The sequence below is a fragment of the Amblyomma americanum genome, chromosome 6, assembly GCF_052857255.1.
Source record: "Amblyomma americanum isolate KBUSLIRL-KWMA chromosome 6, ASM5285725v1, whole genome shotgun sequence".
Taxonomy (NCBI): domain Eukaryota; kingdom Metazoa; phylum Arthropoda; class Arachnida; order Ixodida; family Ixodidae; genus Amblyomma; species Amblyomma americanum.
The window spans coordinates 22,297,533-22,322,391 of record NC_135502.1 but is presented as its reverse complement, the minus strand read 5'-3'; the positions used below and the strand labels follow the sequence as shown (position 1 = coordinate 22,322,391).

The following is a 24,859-nucleotide window of genomic DNA, read 5'->3' as shown; positions in this document are numbered from 1 at the left end:
AGTCAGGCTGATGAAGCTATAGAAGCAGCTAAGGCTATCATGCACCAAATATGGAGTTGAAATGTTTATTGTGTTAAAGGTACAAGAACTTTTCAAATCATTTCATTTAAAAAAATTCGCTGCCTTGAGAAGCTTAAAAATGCACGAAACATTAATAAGTCCATTTTCACCTCAAAGCAAAGTTGGGTGAAAAGGAACGCGTTCATTAGAGAATGAAACATTTTTTTCTTCGTTGCACAAATTTTGTGCATGAGAATAAAAGGTAACTCATCGTGAGCTTGTCTCTACATTTTCACTCAAGGGTTTGTCTTGTTTTGTCAGCAGAAAATTGTGTCAGATGCCTGTCCAATGGGAAGGTGGCATAAACAGTGCAACGAGGAGTGATCATGAAAAATATCAGTGTGCTCATAAATGTTCGTTTTCGAGAAGTCAAGTTAGAAAACTTGTTTTGCTTGAGCATGTGCACAGTAGAACCTGAAATGAAATGTGTTCAATGCAGTGGATCTTTTTTGGCATGTTCACACTTAAATGTAAAATGTAGAAAAAAGGTCTTTGTTTTGGTTTTTTGCCACCAAACAACTTATCAAAGTAAAACAGAGCCAGATTGATTTTTACCGATAACAAAAGCCACTGCTCTCTTCAGTTTTTTTTAACACCATGTATTTCACCTCCACAGCTGAACATCACTATTGGACATAAGTTGAATCAATACTTCTGTTAGCTTGTCTGTTTCTAATTGCAAAAAGCTCAGAATTTTTGATGCCAGAAGGTGGGTCCAGCTGTAACCTGCGGTGAATGATTTCTGTTTGTAGAAAAAATGTTTGCATCCACATTATATACATTCAAGGTTCACAGTATCAGAAGTGAAACCTGCTTCAACCTCTCCGGCTTTTGTCTCGAAACCAGTCAGTGAGCACTAGAAGGGTAGTCTGGTTTCCACTGAAGGAAAAGGAACAACCCTATGCTTGCACAAAACAATAATACTAGGGGGGGGGGGGGTTACTGTTGCAATAATTTTGAGAGCGGTTGAGGTTATCAAGCAGAGTAAGGTGGCATCCCCCAAAATTATGTGCAGTGCTAGAGTGCTTTTTAGGTGTTCAAATTTGGAAGTTGAGCCCTAAAACAAAAGCAAACCTTCTGTCTTGGTTTCGTTTCTGTCAACAACTGGCAACAGCGCAGGGAATGATTTCAGTCAACAAGAAAGTTAGCAGTTTGCCGCCAACTATCTAAAGCACATGGCTTGCACTTGCTACCCAGCCTTCCTACGGAGGTCAGTGCCAAGTAGCAAAACAGGAACAAATCAATCAGCCGCAATTAATTTATTTGAATAAAGTGTATGTGCAAAAACACGATTAACAAATCCCCTCACAAAAAAAAAAAGATAACTTGCCCAGACTCCTGCAGAGAGAGCTAGCAGGCATACTTGCATAGCTTGTCCAAAATCAATGCACCATTATCACAAAGTGACATCATAGATACATATCATATCTGCCAGCTTGCATGCTGGTAACAAACCCTGCAAAGCTTCTATATCTTTATCAAGATTTCCACCGAATTACCATGGAACATCTGGTTACTGTAGAGGTCATTAGGTACAATTGGGAAGGGTATGCAAACGATCTTCTTTCAGCTGTTAGCTAGAAAGAAAGCAGATATGACAAGCTCTATTAGAAAGAGATAAGAAAAAAATGCAAATGCACAATATGACGTCCAAAATATGAGACTTTATTTGAATGAAAAAGCATGTTGGAAGCTCAGTTGCATGCACAATGGTGATAACATGAAGACATCCACAGAAATGAAGAGCATGTTCAGCGAGCTGATGATCATTCATATACTGGGCGTAGAGCACAAAATATGACACACTAGACAAAGTTCACAAGACAAATGCTGACAACACTTGTTTTTTCAACTTCATCTGCTAGTCAGTCCCTTTTTGCACTGTTTACCCAACAGCGATAAACTAAGTGATCAAATAAGCCAAAGTGATAAAACAAATTCCTCTTCACACAAAACGGAATAAAGTTTTGGCACTGAACCCCAGTCTGGAAACTGCATGCACACATGTACATACATGCCCACATGTACAATCAGCAACGAATGAAATGCAAACAAGAAAACTGGGGTGACGACAAAAGAACACCAACCTATTAGCTCCTAGAGAGCAAATACAAGCTAAGCTGATTAACACTTCTGAAGAAAAGTCTTCACGCCTTTGAAGTGAAATTACCCTCCACTAGTACCGACGTTCCCCTTGCTATTTTGAAGCTCGTGGCTCAGTTGTCTTAATTGAGTTTCGTTTCCCGCTGATAGTACATGCACACATGCACATGTGCATGCACACAAGCAAAACTGCAACTTCACACAGAAACAGGCTCCACTACATGTGCACTCACCGATGTTCTAGCAAGTGCACTGCACATGCGGGATCAAACATTTTTAAATAGGCGTCTTCAAGGATATTTGCAAACCAAAACCCTATGGCCCCTGCCTCACATACAATGTCTGTAATGCAAGGAGCTCCACAAGCCAAACATAGTGCCCTAGTTTTACAACTTGGGAAACAGATGGTAAGGCGATGAAACGAAGCAAGAGGAAAACTCACCTCGTGTGGCAATTTTGATGTGGCTGAGTGCAAGAGCCACAATAGAATTGAGAGTCATGCGAGAGAATCCACCCTGTGAAGAGCGCAAATCATCCACATGCTGGCGGATCTCCTGCCTGTGTGAAAAATCAGTTCAAGGGTTGTTGACAGGTGCTGCTACTTATCTCTGCTCGCTACAAGACTCTTATTAAGCTCCACACAGAAGCACTTTACTACAGTGGTAAAACCCTTGAATTAGCCTAAAACCTTTCTAAGCCTAAAGCTCGTGCAAGTTGACTGAACAAATTGGCAAGCCAACAAAGATAGCAGACCAGGTGGAAACACCATTAAAAAAAGAAGCTCACACAACCTTTCACTACATATGCTGGTTGTACTAGGCATAAAGGCAAAACATTCAATTATCAGTAAGCAGTACACACGTGCAATTTTCGTCTGCACTGGTTTTCCTGTTTTTTAAAACTCAAAGCATTAAAGAAAAATGAATAATTAAATCAAGAAACGCTCTTTACACCCTACAGAAATGGCAATTTATACAAATACAGTGCTAAACACCGAGCAGCTATCCCCGCCTCTAATCAGGGAAAATACTTTATGGTGGACACCTCATAGCAAACGCAAATTAAAGCTGAGACTTGGGCAAGTTGGATATCATTCATGGCACAAAAGTACACAAGTTGAAAGCGAAGAATGCAAGGCGGGCGCTGCAACTCATGGCATTTTGTGAAAAGGTTGGGTTTTGGAAAAGGCTTGATGAAAAGCACTCACTCCGGAATGTGAGGCAGCTCTCTCTTCACTTTTTGCACTATTTTCATTATCTGCATTTCACTCTGAAATGAAATGCCAAAAAAAAAAACCGTTAACACTCAGCAGGGCCAAACAGAGAGCTGGCTGCATCACAAAAGAGCCCGAAGGTTTAGCCCCAGTCAAGTGACAATGCCCAGAACAATACCACAAATTTCTTTTAGAACATGTTCTATTGAAGGAAACAAGACAAGAGGGCAGAGTTGGATGGCAACATAAAGGTCAGAACCAAGCACCAGCAGCCAGCACCAAGCTGAGCTCACAATCTTCCCAGACATAATAGAACTAATAAGAATCCCTTATTCTTTTCGTAGCAGCACATAATGCAAGAAACACACAATAAAATGATGCAATTAAAATCAGCCTGTACAACTGGATCAAAGCAAGTGCTGCCAAGTCTGCTGTTTTGAGATATTTATTGCATTTTCCAGTCAGCATAAAAAAATGCCTCAGTTACAATATAAAAAGTGCTGAATTCATCAGAAAAAAGAAATGACAGCTAAATGTAGCACACTTTCAGGAAGAGCAGAGAGTTTGCTATATGTATAAAAATGTGGACACTGAAAACATGCGGCTATTTCTTAATGTGCACTACACCCCAGACTAATAAGGGAGTAATTACTCATTGGCACCCACCCAAGCGCATGACCAACACTGTTCCCACTTCGAGTTATTGATCAATTCGCTCTCGCCCTACCACAAGCTTGCCGTCCCGGTTAGCTCAGTTCGTAGAGCGACTGCTCCGGTGAAGCGGTGGTCCAGGGTTCGAACCCCGGACCAGGATGAATTTTTCTTTATCTACGAAGTTTCTGAGAGAGCTGTATAGCTTTCCTTTGTAGCCGTATGGCTGCGCTTGGGTGGATGCCAATGAGTAATTGCTGCCTTATTGCAAATCTACTCCACCTTGGGGGATTCAATGAAGTGCACATTGCAACCGCGCAAAACGACGAGGGACAAAGAGAAGAAACCACAGGACAAAACGCCGCCTTCGTCCCTCGTCGTTTAGCGTGGTTTCAATATGCACTCCATTGTTAACCACCAACTAGCCCGCCTTTGCCTGTTACTTGGGGGATTCCCCCAAACATTTGACCTACACCACAGGCTCTATGTACAGATTTGTGCAAATAGCGTCAGAAAAGATTAATGGTGAACACAAAGCAATATATTCAGCTTCCATTTCAGACTTTAACCAGGACAACTAAGGTTGCCAACATTAATCAAATTGCAGATGTTGTGGCAGGAAATACAGGAAGTAAAACATTAAAACTGGTCATGATACAACACAGCTACCCATAGAATGCTTATATATCCTATTAGGAGCTATAACATTGCAGTCATCAGAAAATTTACCAGAACATACTGCCAGCCACTACTACCCTCCAGCCTTCTAATTTAGGAAGTAGTTTTACACTTGATGCAAGCAATGTGCTTATATGCTACATGCCACTTATTGTACTCCCCAGATCAAGTCAACCAGCACTTAAAGGGGCCATGACATGGCCGTTTCAAACTGTAGTTTTGTACTACAGTAAATAATGAAGGCCTGGTTTTCTATTTCCAAAGTTCGAGTGCCTGGATGCATTGTACATTCCAAAAAAACAGTCGAAATTGGAACAAAAAGCCGCCCTCAGACAGCGACCACTATATCGAAATGCTTGTGTGACTTCACAAGGGCACACCCATACTGCCACATGGTCTGCAATGCCAGCTATGAGGTCACAGGACATGACTTCTGTCCTTTTGTGGGATATCTATGTAGCAGCCCTCCCTCATATATGAGCGAGTGATGAACAAGTTGCTGAGTACAATGATAACAATACAACAATAACAATAAGTTTTGTTCGGATAGGCAGCAAGCTTAACTGCCCTATCTTCGCACACCATAGAAGTGCTAGCAGCACTGCAAGAAGAATGAAATGCATACACAAAAAATACCAAAAATCAATAACCAGCATGTGAAAATAATAATAAAACAGCACTTCTCACACTTGTTTTGAGTTTTTTCCTTAGTATACTAGTCCTGCATTTTCAAGCATGCTTACAGTTCTAAAGTGTTTCTTTGGGAGTGAATTGCATGTGTCACTGTCTCCTTAGTCAATGGTGAAGCTTTCTTGCTTATTATGCCAGGAATTTTTGCCCCAGAGCGCAGTATGTATAAAGAATTACATGCACTATGAGGGCAGGACCAACAGCTGGCACTCATCATCATCACCATCAGCCCGACTACGACCCCCACTGCAGGGCAAAAGCCTCTCCCAAGTCTTTTCTGTTTTTAGTTTTTGAAAATTTGCTGGACTTTTTCCACTGCTTATTTGAGAACACAAGTTTCATTTTTTTTGCAAATTTTATCATTGACAAATGAATTACTGATTTTTTTCAGTCATAAATGAGGCAATCCTGGGTGATAAAAAGTCACTTAGATTCTATCTCCGCATTTTTTAGATTATTTACCAGTAATTAATGTGGAGATGCTAGTGCTTGAAGCTGTGCTTGTAGAAGGGTCATTCCACACCAAAAGTCCCAGGCGTTGCGCTCGACTACCTCCAATTTGTTCAAAAAAATTCATGGAATCTAATCGTAATGTGCGTAATGAAAGCCTGAAACGTTTTTTGCCAAAAAAATTTATTCGTGAAGTGAGGGCAGTTTGAATATTTAGAAAAGGCGAGAAACCGGGCACTGCTCCATAATTATTAACAAGTTCAAATTTTTAGAAAACACTTCAAACATTTTTTCGTTGACATTTGCACAGATTCTGTCTTGATATAATTCAGAGCATGCAGCTTTACATGGCATAAATATTTTTAAAAATCAAAAAGGTATGAAATTGTGTCAATTTTGTCGTTTTTTGTTTTAAATATCAACTTGCTCTCGAAAATTCGGAAATAACCGTTTTGTTCCCCTAGATGTCTAGTACCTATAATAAATGTTAGAGTTGATGAAACTACGTACACAGAAGTAAAAAAAAAAAGTGCAAAAAGTGCGTTTTGAGCCAGAAATACTTGTTAATTTGACCCTGAGGTGGTCCAAGTAAAAATACAAACAATAGCAGGTTGCGTAGAACGGTTCATTGCCTTTCATTTCTGAATTTTTTATCGAGGAAACTTTTGTTTAAAGCGAAAAAAGAATTTTTGAACTTGAGCTCTCGGGCCGCAAGTTGCGTCGTCTCTTAACGCCTCTTCACCGCAGAGCACAATACTGCCGACACTGTAGCCACGCGAAATTTACTGTTCTTGTTCTTAAGTGAGGTTTGCACTGTAGGCAAGCATGAATGTTGAGTAGTCGAACAGGTATTCGTGGGAAAAGACTTTGTTAACGTTGCTAGGGCAGCACATGCTCAAGCGAGCTAGTTGTTCGGTGTGGTTCTGTCGCAGACGGTCATTCTTGTCGGCACCATGACAGACGTAACCAGCAGCATAAGAGCTTGTGAGAGCTTGTGAGATCTGGAAATGACCAGAATGATCCGGTTTTGAAGCAATCCGCGGCGCAGCAGCACCACGTGGTACCTGACCCTTGTGGCCGTCAGAGGCTCATGCCCGGTTGTTTTCGATGTGATGCATTAAACATATTTGATTTAATCAGTGCAATTTCTGCATTAATACTCCAGTGACAACTGTAGAAAAGCCAATATGCTGGCGAAGTACCTTCATGTGAGCGATGCACCTATGCATGAGCGGGCCGCGTTCATCGCCAGAGTGTCTCACATTACTCGCCGCAGCGGTGCACTTCGCACCTTCACGTGCATGCACTCTGAGGCGCGTCCTCTCCGCGATCTTTTCAGATATAAATAAAGCACTTGTGATATGCCTGCCATGCCAGCTGGTCATCCCTCCTCATGAACCATGCGAGAAAGCACATTCAATACCCTTGTTTTTCTTCTCTTGGCCGCCCCGCACCAAAGCGGGTCTGTTCGAACTTCAAAAGTGAAAACGATCTCGCTTATTGCATACCATCCGCCGAATGTCGCACGATATCTTCTTTAGCTCCAGCCCTAAAAATGCACGACAGGGAACGACAGCAAACAAAGTTTTCTGGCCATAAGTGTTGTGCCATGCCAGGTGCCGTGTTCTGCAGTGAAGAGGTGTTAAGAGGAGACGCAACTTGCGGCCCAAGAGCTCAAATTCAAAATTTCTTTTCTTGCTTTAAACAAAAATTACCTTGATAAAGATTTCAGAAATGAAAGGCAATAAACCGTTCTAAGTAACCCGTTATTGTTTGTATTTTTACTTGGACGACCTCGGGGTGAAATTAACGAGTGTTTTTGGCTAAAAACGCACCTTTTGCAACTTTAGTATTTTTTTTTACTTTGGTGTACGCAGTTTCACCCCCTGTAACGTTTATTATAGATACTAGACATCTAGGGGAACAAAACGGCTATCCCAAAATTTCCAAGAGCAAGTTGGTCTTTAAACAAAAAAACGTCAAAAATGGTACATTTTCATACTTTTTTCTATATTTATTAAATATTTATGCTATGTAAAGCTACATCCTCCGAATTATATCGAAAGGCAGAATCTGTGCAAATGTCAACGAAAAAATTTTTGAAGTGTTTTCTAAAAATTTGAACTTGTTATTAATTATAGAGCAGTGCCTGGTTTCTCGCCTTTTCTAAATATTCAAACTGCCCTCACCTCAGGAATAAATTTTTCTCGGCAAAAATATTTCAGGGTTTCATTACGTACATTAGGATAAGTTTCCATGAATTTTTTTCAACAAATTGGAGATGGTCAAACCCAACGTCTGGGACGTTTGGCGTGGAATGACCCAGAAGGAATAGCTATCCTTATAACACAAGTTACCTGGCATAGCTGGCAGACAAAATTCTCAGGGCATTTAAGTCTGCTTATGTAGAGGAATGCTAAAGCACATATTCTGAGGAAAGGAAACGTTTTTGACCAAAGGAAAGGGTGCAGTCTCAGATCTCCCCATCTCAGTGGACACTTCAACCCCCCTACCAAACCATGTGTTTTGAGGAAAGGAAAGGGCACAGTAGCTCTGGGATCTCTGCATGCCCCAGAAAGCATGTGTTTTGAGGAAAGGAAACGTTTTTGACAAAAGAAAAGGGCCCAGTAGTTCTCAAATCTGGATATCTTTTACATTTTGCTTCCACATTTTGCCCACCACACCTTGCCCACATAGCCTAGTAATGCTTTCGCATCAGAAATGCAAGTGGAAGTTTTCTTCCCTAACAACTAGGCTGACATATTGTCCTTAGGTTGTCACAATGGGATGAGCAGGAGTGATGCATCACATGGTCTGCTCTGCTTCTTGATGACAGAGCCATTTAACTGCCAAACAACTGTCAGGGTACTCGGAACATGATACTTAGATACCTTTTCATGATGCCCAAGCACGGTTTCGTGTCAGTTGATAAGCCTGATGCAGTTGATAAGCCTACCTAACCAACTAACTGCTCCAATTGGGTGGCAATAGTGAACAACTATACTGCTTAGCTAGCAGGCGGTCTGGAGGCGATGCTTTCCAGTCTGCACAGATGTGTAAGCTAGCAGAGCAATACCTCAAATCACATCCATACCACATCCCTGCCCTCCCTACATAGTTAATTTTCAGCTTTTACTGAGTGTAAGTCTTACTCGACAGCCAGCTAGCTATTATGCCCTTGTATGCCAATACTCACCTTTTTCGACTAAAACCGAATTTCAAAAACTGAATTCAACGTACTTCTAGCGTTCCCTCCCAGATCCAATTGAAAAGTCCAACCACCAGTTACAACAATCCTGGAGGCCTGAAACGTTATTACATTGCTCATCAGGACTCAGAATATCAGTGGCACACTGAGGGAGCCTTCAAGAACCTTCAGCGTACTTTTGCAGGCAAGTTCGACACCCAACAGAAAGAACAGCAGATACTAACTTCAGTGACATTCGTCATGCGAAATTAATGCAAAATCTCATCTGGCTGCGTGGGATAGCATGTAGAGCGCTACTCTGTGGGTCCCAGGCCACTGGTTGAAATCCAAATGGTGTTTCTTCTTCACCTGTTTTCCTTTTCAACCTTTATTCAAGAGAAAAGTTTGTCTGTTACTTCACAGCTCTGAGTTTTTTTTTTGCCCTCAGCCTTCTTTGAAATCTAAGCAACCACTACGCATTTTTCTAACGCACCCTGTCCCAGAGTCCTGCACCATACTGGGCCCATAATCAGACATGAAACCGGGACAATATTGCCCAGTGCCACCAGGTTTTGCAATCGGGTTCTAACATTTGAAAAGAATGCATGCCAAACTAACATGGACACATATGCAGCTTCTCAAGCATGCATGCAGCAATGAAGCCATTGCATTTGGACAGTTTTCTCTGCTTCTTTGATGCTGCAAGAGTTCGCGTGCCACTTTTGATAATCTGAGGTTTTAATTATCAGGCCAATGGAGCAGCAGGCAAGAACTTGGTAATAGCCCACCATACACTTCTACCAGGCACGTTGGGACATGCCATGTTTGATATGCGGGAGCATTTGGCTGCTTTAGAACTTCCCATTCTGATAACACAAAAATAATGTGCTTCCAAATGTATCATTTAATAATACAACATGCAGTCAGATTTCTGCTTTCTCGACATCTCAAAATGACAGCAACAAACAAGCCCACTCCTCCAACGATCACTAAGCTCGCATACTAAGCAGAAGGATCTAAAAAAACTTTGCGAGCAGCTGTTCGTGGCATGCAAGCACCTGAACACAGCCATACAGAGCGTGCAGACGACAACATAGGTGGATATGCCTTTCTGACGTCAGTGCTTAAAGGGGCTCTGAAACACCTTCTGTGGAGAGTAATAAGCTCGCTCAATCACTCTATACTGTCATCATGAACACCTGAGCTGAATAATACATTTCTACACGCAGCAGCGAACCCACAATCACACGCGAAAGTTGCCAAGCACTTTTCGGCGACTTTTTTCATGTTTTCACCCTCCTCCGTTTCATGTTCCTATGCATTTCTGTTCAGATATGACTATTTGCTAGATTCTGCCAAACATCACGCAGCTACCATGGTCAGGAAGCTCCCCCACCCACACCTCCCCCTGAGGAATTCCCGCGTGTGTCGGCAGCCGGCAGTACAGCCATGTGGATAGGGCCAGCAAGAGGAGAGGAAAAGGCATGAAGACGCTTAACATGCTTGCTGCGTTGTGAGTCACCGGTGGGTCACGTCATTTTTTTATTTTGTGTGGTCATGAATATTGGGTCCCAAGATGAAGCCATGGGACATATTTTATAGTGAGGTCCTCCACCTTAGACCACACAATTAAATCTGACCCATGGCTTCATTATATGGCCCAGTATTCGAAGCCACACAGCACGGATAAATGACATGATATGCCGGTGACCCACAAGGCAGTGAATATGATGACGATAATGAATTTTTACGGTCCAAGCGCATCTGTGGCCGAAGAGCACCATGCACAAGGTTTTTATTTTTCTCAAGGTGGGGTCAAAGACCCATTTCCCAAGCATTTCACCCTAAAGAAGCCGAGCACCAGCTTGTACCCATTGTATCACCGGTGGGTACCCGGCGGTGCTGGGGATCAAACCCTGTACCTCCCGCATGCGAGGCGGATGCTCAAACGACTAGGAAACCGCTGCAATCCGAGGCAGTGAATGTGTTAAATTAAAAAACTAATTAAAACCCATTAAAAACGTTCTTTCTGAAGGATATTCATGAAGCCCCTTTCAGAGCCCTTTAAAGATCGCCAGATTAGCAAGCTGTGAAAAAGAAACTAAACAAATTCATTTTAAAAATATCTACCACATCGAATGAGCTCTAATTTCAAGGAATTGTAATTTGACATATAAGAATAAAATGCAATAAGCAGTTTGTTTTTGAAAATCGGTGTCAAGTCATGATGAAACAGAACAGGTGTGGCCTGCATAGCAATGTGTAAGGGTAGCTCTTGAGATGCATGAACGAGACTGAAGTATAAAGTTGAGTTAGCCGATGTAAGTCAATGCAAGTGGGTTGCATCCCTCCACTGCTTATCTGATAAAAAATTTAGTCATCCTCTCAGCTAGTGCTAACAAAAAGAGTTTGCTATGCAAGCCAGCACCGAGAACACAAAGAGGTTGCACGACACAATTTAACCACATTAACCATTGCAGATTATTCTTGCTTCCCTGCAGCAATTGCTCCACGCATAACTGACCTTGCTACTGGGTTGGCAGCCACCAGTCTCTGCCGACTCCAAGCCATTGGAATAGACGCCGCCGTGTTCCAGGCGCTGCTCCAGTTCATGAAACCCCAACTCCTGTGGATTACTTGCTGCATAAACATGCAATAGACCCCTTTAGCATACAGTCAGCACACAGAGATCACGCAGCAAGAATACACATGCCAAGAATACACATGCATCAAAAATCTGCACTCTGGTGCAGACTGATTTTTTCTGGAGCCTCTGCTTCCTTCAAACTGCAAAATAAGCGTTACAATCCATCTTCAGGACTGATGCTCTCTTCGAAAACCTCAACACACACCCAAGACAATTGTGAGCCAACATCAGATAAGCTGTTGATAGGATCTTCTGCAAGGTCACATGATGGGACAAAAGTTACAAGCTTGACTGGTTTGCTCACAAACAGAGCCCCACTTTCTTTTTATGACTTGGCACACTTCTTTGCAGAAAACACATAAAGCAGGTTCACTACCCATGCTGTGCATGTTTGTACCAATAAATACTGCAGCACTAACAAGCCGCTGGTTGGTTCTCGAGATTCTATTTTTTTAAACACGCATATAAAAAAAATTAGTAGAGCTAAGCTTACCGGCTTAGTACATTATACAGCGAGCGCTGGTTTGAATTAGCAGTGTTTCCGGCAGGTAAGTTCAGTGTGGTGCATGCATGCAACAAAGGCAGTAACAATGGCACAAGCATATTTGCAAACATTTTATGCACACGACAAGCCAACCTAACGCACAAATAGCTACTTGGCTTTGTTTTTCTATTGCACGCACGTTTAGCTACTTGGCTTTGCCTCACTTTTCAAGCATGCTTGGCTACTTGGCATTGGCCTGTTTGTTTTGACCCCGTTTAGGTACTTGGCTTAGCCTCTCTCTGTTTCGAACTCATTTGGCAACTGGGCTTCGCCGCTTTATGAGCCAGTGCCACCGCTAAGTGTCAACATTGAGTTGAACTCTGCAGCTGCGTGTTTTGAGCAAAGGGCATGGTGAAGCAACTCTCATATCTCGGTGGACACCTTAACCACAGCCACAGCTGGCATTTGAGGAGGACAGGGAGGAAAGGAAAGACACAAAACAGCTCATTAGAAGGGAAGTGGGGGGTAGGAAGGAAGGTGGGGGTGAAGGATGAAAAGGAGAAAGCGGGGCAACTGCTTGCCAAAGCTGCTAAGTACTCCACTAGGCACCTCTTTCTCCTTTCCTTCTTTCATTCCCTCCTTTACCTTTTTCCTCACAGGGCTATTCTGCATCTTTTGAAAGCTTAATGACTGACCTCGACAGACATTCTCAGCACTGCAATCATGTATGCCGTTCTCCTTGTACCCACTTTTGCAATGTCGTTATGAGTGACATTAAACATATGCGTAGTTGGCAAAGCTAAATTCAGAGATAACAAGAACAGACACTCAGAATAAATGGCAAACAACATTGCTTTAAACTTAAGCAACAGCTCGTGTATGCAGCAGTTCCTAAAAAAAAGCCCCGAGGCTTTGGAAGGCTGCCGCCATATGAAGGTGCCTGCAAATGATAGTGCTTGCCAGTTAGGAAACATAGCACCATTGGGCTCTGCCCGGCACAGTGGCTCAGTAGGTAGGGTGCTCGGCTACTGAGCTGAGGTACCCAGATTTGAACCTGACCGCGACGGCTGCGTTTCGATGGAGGCGAAAGGTGTGCTTTCACTCCTTCCATTCGATGGGAGAGAGTGAATGGTCAGGGAGTGAGCCCTCGATTAGTTTTTAGGAAAGGAATGGAGCAGTAGCTCTATCCCTTCATGGTAGACACCGCAACCTCAATGGGCAAGGCTTTGTAAATCATTACCTCGTACCCTCTAAATGGCTTATACAAAGCTCATACAATACAGCTTTCGCTGTAGAATATTTCCCACTCAGTTGTCCTTTCTTTTTCTAGACTCTGCAGTGGATGCCATAAACAAACAATAAAACTTAAAAACATAATGACCAGAAAGGCCACATGTGTTACTGTGCTGACCATTTACAAAATAATACTCACAAAACTCTCTCAACAGAAGACCAAGAGCAATTTTTCTGAAATCCAAAAATCATCTTTAGGCTAATTACACAGTTATAGTTTGAACGAGGTAAGCTTCAGTCTGTTGACCAACATTTCTACTAAGGGACTTGTCTTTGTCTTGAAAGACAATACATAGATAGATGAAGTTAAGTACTGTTGTCAGTCGCTGGGCACTTCCCTACCTCATACCTTCTTCGAGTATGCACCTTGAAAAGCCATCTCTCCGTTCTGTTACACTGTGGATCGCATGCTGGAGAAGTTCAGCCTCAACTACCATGTTGTGTTAACACCCGAGAGTGGCTCGTCCAAATAAGAGGCCATCAAGACGTGCATATAACCAGAGAGAATACAAAAGGAAGGAAAGACAGGGAGAGGTTAGCCAATCAGAATGTCCGGGTGGCTACCCTACACTCACGGTGAATATGAAGAGAGTGAAAGAGGAAGGACAGAAGGAGACAAACACATTGCATCCATTCGTAGCACACCTACAGGCAGCCTCTCAAGCCTGTGGCTTTAAATATCACAGTAGTGCACAGGCAGGCTTCTGTGCCGAGGAAAGCAGGGGTGCAAATTCCAGAAACTTGGCGTCCACAAAGACAGACGTGCCACAGTGGTCAAGTGGCTCTGGCATTTGGCCACTGAGCCCAAGGCCGCAGGATCGAATCCAGGTCACGGTGGCCACAGTTCCACAGAGGTGAATTGAAAAAAAAAACTCCTGTGTGATCTCACAACAGCCTCTTGTGCTCAAAGTTGTTCCCGAGCATCATTATGGCATTCCACACAGCCCAGACAGCTTTGGGACATTAAACACCACGTACCACCCTTTCGAAGAGAGGGTGCTTGGCGTAGTATTCCTTCTAGAGGAGCTCACTGAGCCACAATGCAAAATGTTTAATGCCAGTATACTTTGATCCTGATGGGTTAAATAAGACCTGGGGCCAGATTACGTAACTGTCAATTAGGAAAATTGTCAAAAACTTGTCACAAAGGTGTCAATAAGCCTCGATCCTATTGGTCGGTAGTGGCCGGCGGCCATATTGCTTTTTTGCGTCATGGGTGGCTGCAGATGACGTCAGGGATGTGGCAGAAGTGATGACGTTGCACACCTAATTATGCAGCCGCTATTCGACAGTTTTTTGTCACAGTTTTGAGGCCGTCAATTTGACCGTTGCCTTTGTGACAGAAAATGGCGGCGGTGTACACGACGATACGAGTGAGGCGGTGGCGCTGGCGCGAGCAACAGCGAAGGAGGGCGCATGAAGACGCGTTTGGCTTGCCGGACGAGCTGTTTTGACGCCTTTTTCGACTAGAGAAGCAGACTGCGGAGTGGCTGTGCGACAAAGTCGCCAATGAACTGGGAGGGTTGCGTACGAGCACGTTTGTCGGTGCGGCGGCAGGTTCTGTGTGCACTGCGGTTATTTGCGCTGCCGTTGGTAGTGAGGCGCACGTCTGCATCGCACAACCGACGGTGAGCAAATGCGTACAGTGGGCGTTGGAGGAAATTTGTAAAGTTAGTGCTCAGAAGGGACGGGTTCCCACAGTCACCTCTGCGACACAGATATATAAATAAAATACGCTTATGCTGGCAAAGCACTTTATTTTTCCCAGCAAATGGCACTTCGTGGTCGTCTTCTGTTTGCCAAGGGGAAAGAAACAGACAACCACACATCACGTACTGCAACACCTCACCTTTTGGCATTTTTGTCATCGATCGAAAGAGCCGAACAACACAGACTTCAACAAGTTGTCTTTGTCAATTTCTTACCAAGCGCTTCTTGCAAGTTCGCTCGGTAGGCACGTGGCGTTTACTGCATTCGTTCAAATTAATCTGCGCACTTCGGTCAACCGCACAGTAGCTTCACTTCAGATGCCGCGTAACAAACAATAAACATGGCGTAGAATCGGCTGCTTTCATGCAAAGCGGCTTGATATTTTACCGCCGTCAGCACATCCCCAGGGCAGCAAAAATTACCCACCACCCAATTTATTAGCACAACTTCGAGCACTTTTTGTTTTGCTTATTATTTTCGACTTTAAACACAATGTTTTGGCAATATAAAATATGTTACTTTCAACGTTGCTCATATCTTATTTTTAAAAAAAATTAAGCAGACGGCCCCTTGAATGCTCTCAGGGCGCCGCCCTGCTGCAATTGGCTGATTCCTCATTGCGTCATGTGGCGACGTGTCATCGTGTCGTCATTTTGACATCACTGTCAATAACGACAGAATTTGTCACAGTTGCGTAATCTGGCCCCTGATTACAATTTACATGAGCAGACTCATATTCTCATTGAGTTGCTTATGCTGCTGGTATTACAGAATGAACACTGCTGATGCACAGTGCTTTTGGAGCTTACTGGTCGATTTTAACAAGCTCACAGACTCTTTTGCAATCCATTAAAGCAAGGAAGTGAAAACGAGTGCTACACCACACTTCCTACGCCCACCTCAACCACAAAACCATGGATGGTACAATTTCGAGATTAGCCACTCAACGGCCCAAGTCTCCTTCACAACTCAGTAACAGTCTCCTTTGGTCAGCAGGCTAATGCTAACATACTACAATGTCAACCAAATGCCACTTACCTCAGAAAGACTCCCTCTGATCACGCTAAGCTTGCACTGCGCTAAAGTGCAGTGCGTCACCTGGATCTTTTAAAGGTGCACTGAAGAGGAATCTGAACTTGTTTTTTATCACGGGAACTAGATATACACATTCCAAACATTCTTAGAAACTTCGAATTATTGTCCTGTGCAGCTGATTTCCCTAATTTAAATCGGATTAAACGTCCCGTCTCCCGCCTTGTTTTGAACTCAACACTGAAGGTAGAAGGAGTCGACCAGCACGTGGAGTGCCTTTCAGCCAGTCCCGTGTCGGCGTCGCTTTTGTTTTTATTTTGTTTTTTAGGTTTCTGTGAATAAATAGTTTCAGCCGCAGACAACATACCCATACATTAGGCCCACGGAAGTAAAAATACGCGTGGACTCTTTGAATTACGTGTCACTCCGCCGATGGCAGAGCGGCAATCCGCCACAGGACTGGCTGAAAGGCAGTTCCCAAGTTTGTTGACTCCTCCTACCTTCAGTGTAGAGTTAAAAAAATAGGCGGGAGCCGGGGCATTTAATCCGATTTATATTAAGGAAATCGGCCGCACAGGGCAATAATTAGAAGTTTCTAAGAATGCGTGGAATGTGTAGATCAAGTTCCAGCAGCAAAAAGACGAGTTAAGATTCCTCTTTAGTGCACCGTTAAGATTTTATGGACCCCTCAAGTGTCTTGGCCTTAGTGCAGAAGCATTGCACTTCACAAAAGCTTCAATAATCAACAGCATGTCCAGAAAGTGAATAGCATACACAACAGGGGAGGCCGTCGAACAAAGCACACAAAAAACACTGGTAAAACCCTGCCCTTTGTTCCTTTAGGACTGCTTCATAAACCCAGCCATGCTCAAATAAGCATTGTGTTGTGAATGAAGAGTGCACCAACCTGGCCTTTTTACCTGACAGACAGTTTGGACTTGGGGCTTGGGCTCGAGAGTGAGGGGGCGCAGTTCATCCATGTCAATCAGCCCAAAGTAACAATGATCTACACTGTGGGGACACTGCCTCTGACTCTATGTCAGCCCTTTCCACAAGGCTTCTCACCGTCCCTTGATGCTTGTGGGTCAGATGGCAGCACTGTCAAATGCAATGCATCACGCAGCAGAATTGTAATCACATAGGTCATAAGAGCAGTTCCTCGATACAGTTGCAATCCATTTTTACTACAGTGTATGACAAACTTGACACGGCAAGAAAATTCTTTGCAGAAAACACAAACACAGGATGCAATCATCGCCTTTAATCCTGCTGAGATACCTGAAGAATATTGAAAATAATTACATATCATTTAAACACATGTCAGGGAGAAGTCTCATAACTATCCTGTACCTCTTTGCATACAGTTAGGTGTACTGAAAGATCATGAAATATGTTGCTGTCAAATCTGTAAACTGAGTTGCACCTGCTTATGTTGTGCGTGCAACAATGTGACAATGTTGTTGTTTTGTGTATATGTAATATGTTATTTAATGGTTGTGATCACTGAGCGTTGAAATGCTGCTGCGAACATTGTTATTCAAACTATGGAAACTTCCTTTACTGCGCTCTACCTGCAGCTGCCTTGTGAACAGTGAGCGCAGGGTTCTCGTCAAGCTACATTTAGGCACCTTTTCTCCCTGTATGCCTTTTTTCCCTGTGGTACCTTGTACCATGAGAGGCAAACAAGTCAACCTTCAACCCACAACACACAATCTCTGCATAGATCACTTTCAGGAAGATATGTTACGACACACAAACTAACCACAAGAAAGCATGTCTAGAACAAAGCAAAAGCCGACCCACGTAGTGCCAAATCCTTAAAGGCGGTACCGCCTTGACAGCTGCGTCAAGACCTGAAGGCTCTCAGAAATGGCTGTGGCTAGAGTTCCGTCCACACGGAACAACTGCTACTAGAATTCCGTCCAGGATTAAAAATCGCTCAGTTACGTCCAGACGAAATAATGACTGTCACTTATGTTTCCTTGTAACAACAAAACAAAACCACAAAGTAGCAAATATTTGTATGTTTCATGGTGCCATGCACTGGTACTTCAGGACAGAACTCTTTAACAGCAGCAATATTGTTCCGTCTAGGTGGAACGCTAGGCAATCTAAAAAAAAAAAAAAATTAACTACTCTTGGAATTATGTCCATAACAGCAACTGCCACACGAGTTCTATGACAGCGAACCTAGCCTAGCAACCAAATCTAACTGCTTTAGAAACAAGCAGTATTAAACAACCCACGCAGCAATACACTATCGTACTCGTTTTGATCACTGATGTTATGTACTGGTACTAGTATGATCAAAACATAATGGGACATCCGGCACCAGGGGTTGGTTCAAAAAGAACTTAAATCCAGTAAATGCTACGTTTGGATGGAACTCCAGCAGCAATCGCGCTTCCGTCTGGACGGAACGCTAAACATTCCGTTCAAAAATACACAAGTGTATACTTCTAGCTGCTGCTTCGGTGGCTGCCAAGCGTCAGCTGTCAACAGGTGAAAAGTGGGGTCTAGAAGACGGACAATTATTACACAGACGAGTCCCTTCTCTGTCCTGTTGCGCTGCTTTCAAAGTAAGCACAACGCCATTCATGTCGGCGGAATTGACAGTTTCAGCGAAAATAATGCGGCGTGCGAAGCAGAACTATTATATTATCTGTTAGCGCCCTTACAGCTTGCTGCCTCCGACAAGTACGAACCCCCTCACGAGGCTTCAACATCCGTCGTCATGTCAGTCGAGGCGACGATACATACTCAGGATTATAACTCTGTTTATGCGTCGGCCAGCCTGCACGTTTTCCAGTCACTCCCCTTCCCGCCTCATGACTGCGGCTACGGATGGCCACGGCTATTTAGTCATGGTACACTAGTTAGGCTAAACCGGCTGAAGTCCCTAGAAGCTGATGTAGGGACTTAGACCTTGGGCTAGTGCTGAGCACATACGCAGTGAAAACAAATGGTCTCCCAAAAATTCCGCCTGTTTCAATAAAAGTGCAAATTCAAATATAGCAATCGGTTTTGTTTCGGTTCCGATTCCATTATTATTGCAGTTCCCAAAGCGCCAACCTTGAACATCACTAGAAAAAAAAAAATTTCTATCTGGCACACCAATGCTCCGGTGTACCGCATTTATATACTGATCCACGCATGCTGCCATGTATCCTGCATTTGAAGTTGCCTTTCCCTCCGAAATGGCTAATACGTGGCGAAGCGAATTGAACGGATCAACTGACAGGCGGGCTGGTATTAACAAGACGACAAAGACTCGAAAATGGGTAAAGGGAGATGAAATACTGTCCCGAATTAACACGCAGATTCTGCTCCCAGAGCCGGCCAGCTTCTTTAACGTCGAGAACACGGCCGATTGTGGAGTTTGTTGGCATAGCGTTCGGCTATAGCGAGCATGAATTCGCGTGTTCAATCTCCGCCGCATATCGAAATGCGAAATTCGGGATGGTGTTGGTGGTGGTGAAAACTTTAATAGACACAGCGGAGTTTAGGACACGCAGGTCCTTTGGCCTCCGCACGGCCCCACTGCTCTCGCGTTCATGTCCCAGTGGCTCATGACGCTGGCAGCCCGGCCTGTGGCGATGGCTTGCTTGGCCAGGTCCTCGGAGCGCAGTAGGGTCTCCCAAGCCTCCCAGGTGGTAAGGTGCCCCAGGCTTCGCGGGGGAGGATCCGCCGGGCAGAGGAAAACGATATGATCCAGATCGAGTGGCTTTGGGGTGGTGGCAGAGGGTACAGGAGGGGTTTGTGTGGACTGGGTCTGGACTCTCCTCCAGAGGATTTGTTTGGAGTGCGATAGGCGGGTGTGGACGGTGGTGGCAGAGAGGGTACAGGAGGGGTTTGTGTGGACTAGGTCTGGAGTCTCCTCCAGAGGATTTAATTGTTGGGAGTGGGATAGGCAGGGGTGGACGGTGGTGGCAGAGGGTACAGGAGGAGTTTGTGTGGACAGGGTCTGGAGTCTCCTCCAGAGGATTTGTTGGGAGTGGGATAGGCGGGGGTGGAGGGTTTCGAAATAATTTCGACCGCTCGGGCTACGTGCACTGGCATATCGCACAGCACACGGGTACCTTTTGTTTTGCAGCTCCATCAGAACACGCCTGTTGCGGTCGAGTTCAACCCGCGTCCTCGGGCTCAGCAGCCCAGCGCCCTATCCACTGACACAGAGGTGAGTAGAGACAAATTAGAAAGGGCGGGGAAAAGAAGATAAGTGGCCTGCCCACACCACCAGAGACACCCCTGGCCAACTACAACAAGGCACTTTACAACGCCCGCAGAATGTGCACTTCCCTGCAGAGCACGCGTAAGCATTCAGGAAAGGAGCTCCGTGGAACTTGCACGTAGGAACTAATCACAAAAAGGGGTAGGAAAAATCAAACTCCTTTATTTCACCGGAGCAGGGCGACCTGCCACAAATTTATCAATGTAGAGGAAGAAATCACCAAAGGCATCGTTTTCAAAGAATTGGCAACTTGACGTGTATGGCAACGCTTTGCAGATTGCTAGTTATCACATATGGAGCTATCACATCACTTTGCAGAGCAGCCCATGGATATGCACTACACAGGCTCCCACATCATTTTCCAGATCTCATGATCCGGGTACTACAGATCAGTAGTAGAGCGCCCTAACCACTCAGCCACCGCAACAGGTAACCTCCCTCCTCAAACAATACTTGTGTTTGACCCATTAAAGGCACCCAGAAAGGGGGTCTTAATAAAGGTGCGATATGTCTGGGATGTTACAAGGCGGCGGTTCATAATTATCCCCCAGCAAGGATTATTTTAATGAGTTTTTGTGGAAGCTGAGTTATATGCTGACAAAATTTGAACTTCCGCGTCTTCGCGTCTTTCCCTCTCGCACGCCAAAATCGGCCCCTCCCCTACCTCCGCCACCTGCGGCACGCGCGGAGTAGTCTCTTCCGCGGTAGTGCGTGACGTCCGAGTGTGTTTGGCGCTGTGAACCAATGATAACCCCCGGCTGCCGACGTCATTTGCAAGACTACGTCGTCTGCCAGGTTTTCGTGCGAAAGCCCGGCACTGGGCGTCGCCGCGAGGCGTAAAAGCGGGAATTATTAAAAATGTATTGTAAATTTCCCGCCCGCTTCAGAAGAGGTCTCATACGCGGCATGGACGCTCGGTGGCGTGTACTCTGCATAGTGGAAGCATTTTAAAGCCAAGCTCAAACACCCCTTTCTGTGGCCCTTTAAAGCGCCATTAATTGCGTACAATCACTTCATAATGCACCTCCCTCCACAATACTTCGTGTTTGGCCCATTAAAGCTACAACTGCCAATGTGCCATTAATTGCATACCACCACTTCATAAGGCACAGGCCCAGCAAAATAATGCCAACTCAAATTATGTCTGTCCGCGTAAAGCTCAGTAACACTGAGAACTAGATCACTGTGCCAGAGCGCACAGAAAGTTTGCGACAATACTGCCACGCATCAAACTTCTCTAAACGCATCAAATACTGTACATACATAACATACACCTCCAAGCTCATTATTCCTGCTGGAGGCGTACATAGATTCTTAGGTAAGGGCAAACCGCCATGTTAAAATATCGCATAGAGACGTATAATCATACTTCCAGGATGCCCACAATGTATGGGCACTTAAGTATGTTCGCAAGGAAACAAACCTTCGATAACACTAGTACATGTGAAATATCACCCTGGCACTCGTGACTAAGCGAGGCCAGTCAATTGTGATCTTACACAACTCTTTTTATTGTGTTTTTTCTGAAGAAAACAATACCAAGCACACGTGGCTTGCAACGTACATTTCACTTTACCCAAGAACCTGCGCGCTCCCTCTGGCAAGGCCTGGCCAGGCGAAGCGTAGCGATTTTTACACATAGTACTACTGTACGCTTTGAGGCACATGGCGAAGGGATTGCGCGCCCTCGGGGACAAAAAAAAAGGCGCGAGACCAGTTTATCTTAGTCACCGGCTGAGGAGGAGGTGAAGCAGAACTGCTGTTCACAGCGCAAACACTGGCGAGAGGGGCACTGGGGGTGTTGGCCCAATCCGCCTTCGAACACACAACAGGTTGTGTTCCACTGGATATCACCTGAATCTCAAGGCAATTTACACCGAAGCACTTGAGATCTCGAGATCCTCACCAGGTGGATAAGCATTTAACGAGACTGGGGGGGGGGAGGGCAAAGGACAGGGAAAACTTAACACATTTTGATGGCTTCGCTGTACAGTGCCAACGGGAGGGAAGATGAATGGATGAAAATCATGCACACACCTGATGAGCAAGATGCAACGAAAGAAAACCGCTCCCGGAAAATGCTCTGTACAGGAAGCGCAGCTGCCCTTGCCCAACGAAATTTTATGACGAAAAGAAATAAAAAAGAAACGAAGGTTACCAAACAAAAAACCAATTAGCACTAGAACAGTACAAAACACACACAGAAAAAAAAAAGACGTGACATGGCCGCAAGCTGAGTCCTTTGAAGGAGTTGCAGCACACTGAGACACGGCGGTGGCTCTTCTGGAGCTGCAGTCTGCACGGCCCATGTCCTCTTTTCAGTGCATATCTGCAGTTCAGCAAAAAAAAAGGAGGGGGGGGGGGGGGGGGGGAAATAGGTTTAGATTTTAACTACACGAAAATATTCTATGCAGAGAACAGGTAATAGTCATCATAGCTTAGTGCTGAACTGAAAAGGAATAATGCCGAACTCTACAAAAAAAATGAAAAGTGCCATCAAGCACCAGACAAAGTTGTGCCTCTTGCAGAGACAGATACTTCCATTTCAATGTAACTAGTACAAAAGGTGTCCCAGCTAACTTTAGCCACTGTTTAAAAATATGCCATAGCACTTTAAGACGAGACTAAATGCATGCTGCTGGCTATTATATGGAGGAAGTTGCACTATTTTTTCTGTTGTGCTTAATTCCATAATTATTCAAAATTAATTAACTAACTTCGCAAGAAATGAAGATAGGCAAAAAATTGCAAGAGGAAAGTTGTAGAATAGTCCCCAAAATGTCCAACTGAACAGTTTATCTTTCAATCTATTACTAAGTTTTTATTACTACGTTATTATTATTACTAGGTTTTTTTATTAGAATTACTAGTTTTTTTTCGCTGACTGCAGGTGCCTGCGACATACAAAAAATACCATGTGACGAGCCCACTTGCACACCACGATTACAGTGCTCTCAAATATTCCGCATAGAAAAAAGATTCAGCCCAGTGTGCTGCGGCTTGAAAGGCTGTGGGATTCACACAGCTGTTCATGATAGCAATAAGCCCTTGTCACTTGCCCTGGCCTAAATGACACAGCCAGCACCTGCCTCACAGCCCTGTCACCTTTTCAGCAGCAGCACACCCAGCCAAATGAGCAGGTCATTTGCAAGCAGAATGTTTGAGAGCACTGCAATCTCGGTGTGCAAGCGGACATGTCATTATTTTTTTTTATTTCGCGGGCATCTGCAATGGGCGAAAAAAGGCTAATATGCAATAGATGGAAAGTTAGAAACTGTTCAATCAAACTTTTTGCAGACTGTACTAGGGCTTTCTCATCGGAATTTTTCACCTATATTCATTGCTTTTGACGTTAGTTAATCTCAGATTAATTATGCAGTTAAGCACAACACAAAAATAGTGCGACTTGCTTCATACAATAGTCAGCAACATGCATTTGGTGCAGTCTGGGCAGGTGCATTGTACAAGGCTGACATATTCCTGATTGGAATCAATAATTAGATGATGAATGAACTAAAATTTATGATTAATGAACAGAAATTAAATGAACTTTTTTTATTTGATTTTAAGGAGCAAGGTTATATTGCAAAATTGAAGGCCATCACACTGATGATGAGCCCCATTTCTAACTTTTCTTAATTTGCATTGTGGTTCGAAATAGCGAACACCAAAAACGTGCATTTTAAAGCTCATTGAGTTGGCTTTCTACGTTGTGTAAAATGGCATCGTTGCGCGTGGCATCATCACCAAAATCTAGTTAACATCTACATCAACCAACACAAATGGCATCCATAATTGACATACACTAGAAATGCTTGATGTGCTGCTAAACCTTTTGTGCCAGAAGTATTCGAAATATTTGCTCAGAAAGTATTAGAAGAAAACTGCTACAGGTCTTGAACCAAAAAGCCACTAGTATTTGCACAGACCTACATATCTGATTTGGGAGCAGCGGTGATGCAATGCAAAACTTGAGATTGTGCACTTGTGCACAGAGAACGGATGACGCTTCATCCGGAGGAAAGTGCAATAAAACATACCAAGACAAAGGATTTCAACCACCTGGGGTTCTTCAACATGCACTGACATCGCACAGTACATGGGCCTTTAGAAAATCGCCTTCATCGAAATTCGACCGCCGCGGCCGGGATCGAACCCGCGTCTTTCGGGCCAGTAGCCGGGCGCCATCATTGCTCGTGTCATGTTAATGGCAGAAATCAGCTGCAGGTGCACGGATTGCTTGGTATTGTTATTCAATATGAAGAGCTGCTCCAGTAGTTTTTTTTCCGGCATCGGTATCTGACACTTCCGTGACAAACTCTTGGGCTACCACAAAGTTTCTGAATGCTTCCGCGGTTAATATAACAGCTCATTTAAATGCTGCCGAAATCGGTCAGATGTTCAGAAGGCATATGATTGTCCATGCCATT

The 24,859-nt window shown here is 44.1% G+C and overlaps 2 protein-coding genes across 4 annotated transcripts in view; both read right to left on the bottom strand.

Moving 5' to 3' along the window:
* Window positions 1–1,317: 1,317 nt before the first annotated feature.
* On the bottom strand, window positions 1,318–19,114 carry LOC144136442 (uncharacterized). Of its 2 annotated transcripts, none has more exons than XM_077668770.1 (6): window positions 18,959–19,114; window positions 17,106–17,296; window positions 11,557–11,672; window positions 3,371–3,432; window positions 2,606–2,721; window positions 1,318–1,637 (listed from the first exon to the last, which is right to left on the bottom strand). In XM_077668770.1, exons 2-6 carry the CDS (start codon window positions 17,176–17,178, stop codon window positions 1,627–1,629), a joined length of 378 nt encoding a protein of 125 aa, XP_077524896.1. In that variant the 5' UTR covers window positions 17,179–17,296; window positions 18,959–19,114; the 3' UTR covers window positions 1,318–1,626. The 2 variants fall into 2 exon arrangements, with proteins under 2 accessions (XP_077524896.1, XP_077524897.1); XM_077668771.1 differs by having other exon boundaries at window positions 18,877–19,056.
* Window positions 19,115–20,571: 1,457 nt separating this feature from the next.
* Window positions 20,572–24,859, bottom strand: part of LOC144136441 (uncharacterized) — a 44,755-nt gene continuing 40,467 nt past the window's right edge. For both annotated transcript variants that reach the window (XM_077668767.1, XM_077668763.1), the window contains exon 16: window positions 20,572–22,758. In XM_077668767.1, the coding sequence (XP_077524893.1) occupies window positions 22,748–22,758 (11 nt within the window). In that variant the 3' untranslated portion in view covers window positions 20,572–22,747. The remainder of the gene's footprint in view (window positions 22,759–24,859) is intronic.